The 3,097-nt window shown below is 32.5% G+C and overlaps 1 protein-coding gene across 1 annotated transcript; it reads left to right on the top strand.

Annotated features, from left to right (window-relative positions):
- The first annotated feature begins 309 nt into the window (after positions 1-309).
- Positions 310-2,260, top strand: LOC107810699 (feruloyl CoA ortho-hydroxylase F6H1-3-like). The gene is made up of 2 exons (XM_016635503.2): positions 310-896; positions 1,576-2,260. Exons 1-2 carry the CDS (start codon positions 391-393, stop codon positions 2,147-2,149), a joined length of 1,080 nt encoding a protein of 359 aa, XP_016490989.2. The 5' UTR covers positions 310-390; the 3' UTR covers positions 2,150-2,260.
- The last annotated feature ends 837 nt before the right edge of the window (positions 2,261-3,097 follow it).

Below are 3,097 nucleotides of genomic sequence, written 5' to 3'. Positions count from 1 at the left end.
GAAGTATGTTCTCCAACAACCCATTCAAGACCAAGATTGGCAATTTTCCAAAAGGCAGAAACCATCATTATTGTCAATGAAATCAAAATTTAAACAGCAATTCTCCTTGCTAATAAACTTTGGGAACTTTAATTAGGACTCTTTTTTTTTTGGAATTCCACCAGAAAAAACTAATTAAACGCGCCATTCAAAGACTGCAATCTGATTAGGCCAATTATAAAAGTTTTACAGTTGAAATTTGACTTTCATATCTCAAATAGTTGACTCTTATTCCCCCACAATGCCTATAAATAAACTACTCTCAAATACAAAATTTTCATCAAGAACAAGCTTTTAGATATACATAAACCTTCTTTTAATTTTTTGCCTTCATATATATAACTTTTAACAATGGTTGCACACTTGTCCAAAATTCTTTCAAACTCCAAAAATGTCTTCGATTTTGTTGTCAATGAAGGAAATGGAGTTAAGGGTCTTTCTGATATGGGAATTCAAACACTTCCTCATCAATATATTCAACCACTTGAAGAACGAATCACTACAAGCACTGTAATAACCGATGATTCTATCCCTATAATCGATGCCTCTAATTGGAATGATCCAAAGGTGGCTGAGCAGATTTGCATGGCAGCACAAAACTGGGGTTTCTTTCAAATTATCAATCATGGTGTTCCTATTGAAGTTCTTGATAACATAAAGGAGACAAGTCATCGTTTTTTTAGTTTACCAGCTGAGGAAAAGAAGATGTATTCGAAAGAGGATTCGATTTCGAGTAATGTTAGGTATGGAACAAGCTTTACTCCTGAAGCTGAGAAAACTTTAGGATGGAGAGATTACCTTTCTCTTGTTCATGTTTCTGATGATGAAGCTGCTGAGTTTTGGCCTCCTCCCTGCAGGTAAGGCTTCTTAATTCTCTTTTAAACATAAGTTTAAATTCTATATACTGATAGCGTAAAATGATGTTACAGTATCGAGTCGTACAAAAACGAACTACAGATTACCCTCCGTAATAAATGGGACTAGTAACAGGGAAAATAAAACATGTCACTTGCTATATAAGATGTTAAAACACATGATCGTACCGTAAAAATAATCTCTATGTTTTCAGTGTATAGGCTAAGAGTCCGTTTGGCCATGAAATATTTTTTACTTTTTTTCAAAAATAAATTTATTTATTTTTTCGAAATCAATGTTTGACAATAAAATTTCCTATTTTCACTTGAAGATGAATTTTGGAATTTTTCGAAAATTTGAAAAACTCCAAAAGACTGTTTTTTAAAATTTTTATTGAGAACACTCACAAAAATTCAATAACAACCCAAAGTTATATTCATGTTCGAACAAAAATCTAAAATTTTCAATTATCATTTTCACTTAAATTTTTTTTTTTCACTTTTTGGAATTTTACAATTCTTATGTCCAAACACCCACTAAATTCTTTAAATATATTTATGTGCATTTTTTCTTGTAAAATCTTCCTCTTACACTTTTCTCTTTTTTCTGAAAAAAAAAAAGAATTGTACGTAAAACATCCTATATGAGTACTTACAATGAATTTTCTCTCTACTCTTCTAGGGAAGAAGCACTTGAATACTTGAAGAGGTGTGATCCTGTTATAAGGAAGATTCTGAAGGTGCTAATGGGAGGATTGAATGTGAAAACAATTGATGAAGAGAAAGAGGATTTCTTAATGGGTTCAAAGAGAATAAACTTCAACTACTACCCAAAATGTCCCAACCCTGAGCTTTCTGTCGGGGTAGCACGTCACTCTGATATATCAACAATCACTTTCCTCCTTCAGGATGAAATCGGTGGACTATACGTGAAAAAACTCGATAGTAATGCTTGGATTCACGTCCCTCCTATCAACGGAGCTCTAGTTATTAACATTGGTGACGCGCTTCAAATAATGAGCAATGACAAATACAAGAGCGTTGAACATCGTGTGATTGCTAATGGGAGCAAGAATAGGGTTTCTGTGCCCATTTTCTTGCATCCAAAGCCTACAAGAGTTATTGGTCCTTTGCGAGAAGTGTTAGAGAAAGGGGAGAAACCAATTTACAAGCAAATTTTGTATGCTGATTACACCAAGATTTTCTTCAGCAAAGGTCATGATGGAAAGGACACAATAGAATGTGCAAAGATATAGAGACATTATGTTCACATTTTCTACATATATATATATTGCTAATAGAGTGCATGTACTTATGCTTGAGATTAATTTTACAACATTTTTAATATTATTAGACTATATACTGAAAAGGCAAATATTTAAAATTATTAGATTATATACTGAAAAAGCAAATATATGAATCTTGTACTGATCAGTTAAGAAGTATAATTCTTCAGAATAATTGACCTTTTTCTAGGAACTTTAGTAATAGGTGTTGGAATAATTTTTCCTTTTGCTTTTGGTTTTTTTTTTCCTAAATAAACAACATAGACTTGATTCCCGTGACGACAGACTTTTAGGACAGATTCTCATTCATTTTTCTTTCTCCTCCTAATTTTTCTTTTTCTTTTTTGTTTTAAATGGAGGGGATATCGATGTGTGGTTGCGACTTGAAGCTATTTTCTTAATTCTTTTTGTTTACAATTGATAGCAGAATTGAATTGGATACAATAACCAAAAATGGGATAGAAGCAATAAATTAACTCCTGGGATAGAAGCAATAAATTAACTCCATGAGATAGGAGGACAAATATAGAAGGGGATATCTGGAATTCAATAAAATTATGAAGATTCAACACAACTTCAAGCATAGGTAGCTTGAGTCTTTGTTAGAATCAAACAATCACCTCAAACCCAAAGACAATTCAACCAGTCAAATCCAAGCACCATAAGCAAAAATCCTACTAATTATATCATTTATAAGCAGGAGTTCTATTAAAAAAGATGAAAAGAAATACGTTAGCCCTCCATTTTATAGAAAAGTCACAATTTTTCTGGCGATTTTGTCGACGACAGCATTTTGGGCTGGATTGGCTAATCTAACCCACCCTTTTTCTGTAATTGAGTTTTCTCTTATTACTATTACCAAGATTAGACTACGATTTAGTAATATACCTGTAGGAAATATTGGGTCCTTTCATAAGG

Source organism: Nicotiana tabacum, chromosome 22, assembly GCF_000715075.1.
Source record: "Nicotiana tabacum cultivar K326 chromosome 22, ASM71507v2, whole genome shotgun sequence".
NCBI lineage: Eukaryota > Viridiplantae > Streptophyta > Magnoliopsida > Solanales > Solanaceae > Nicotiana > Nicotiana tabacum.
This window is presented reverse-complemented; position numbering and strand designations above follow the sequence as displayed.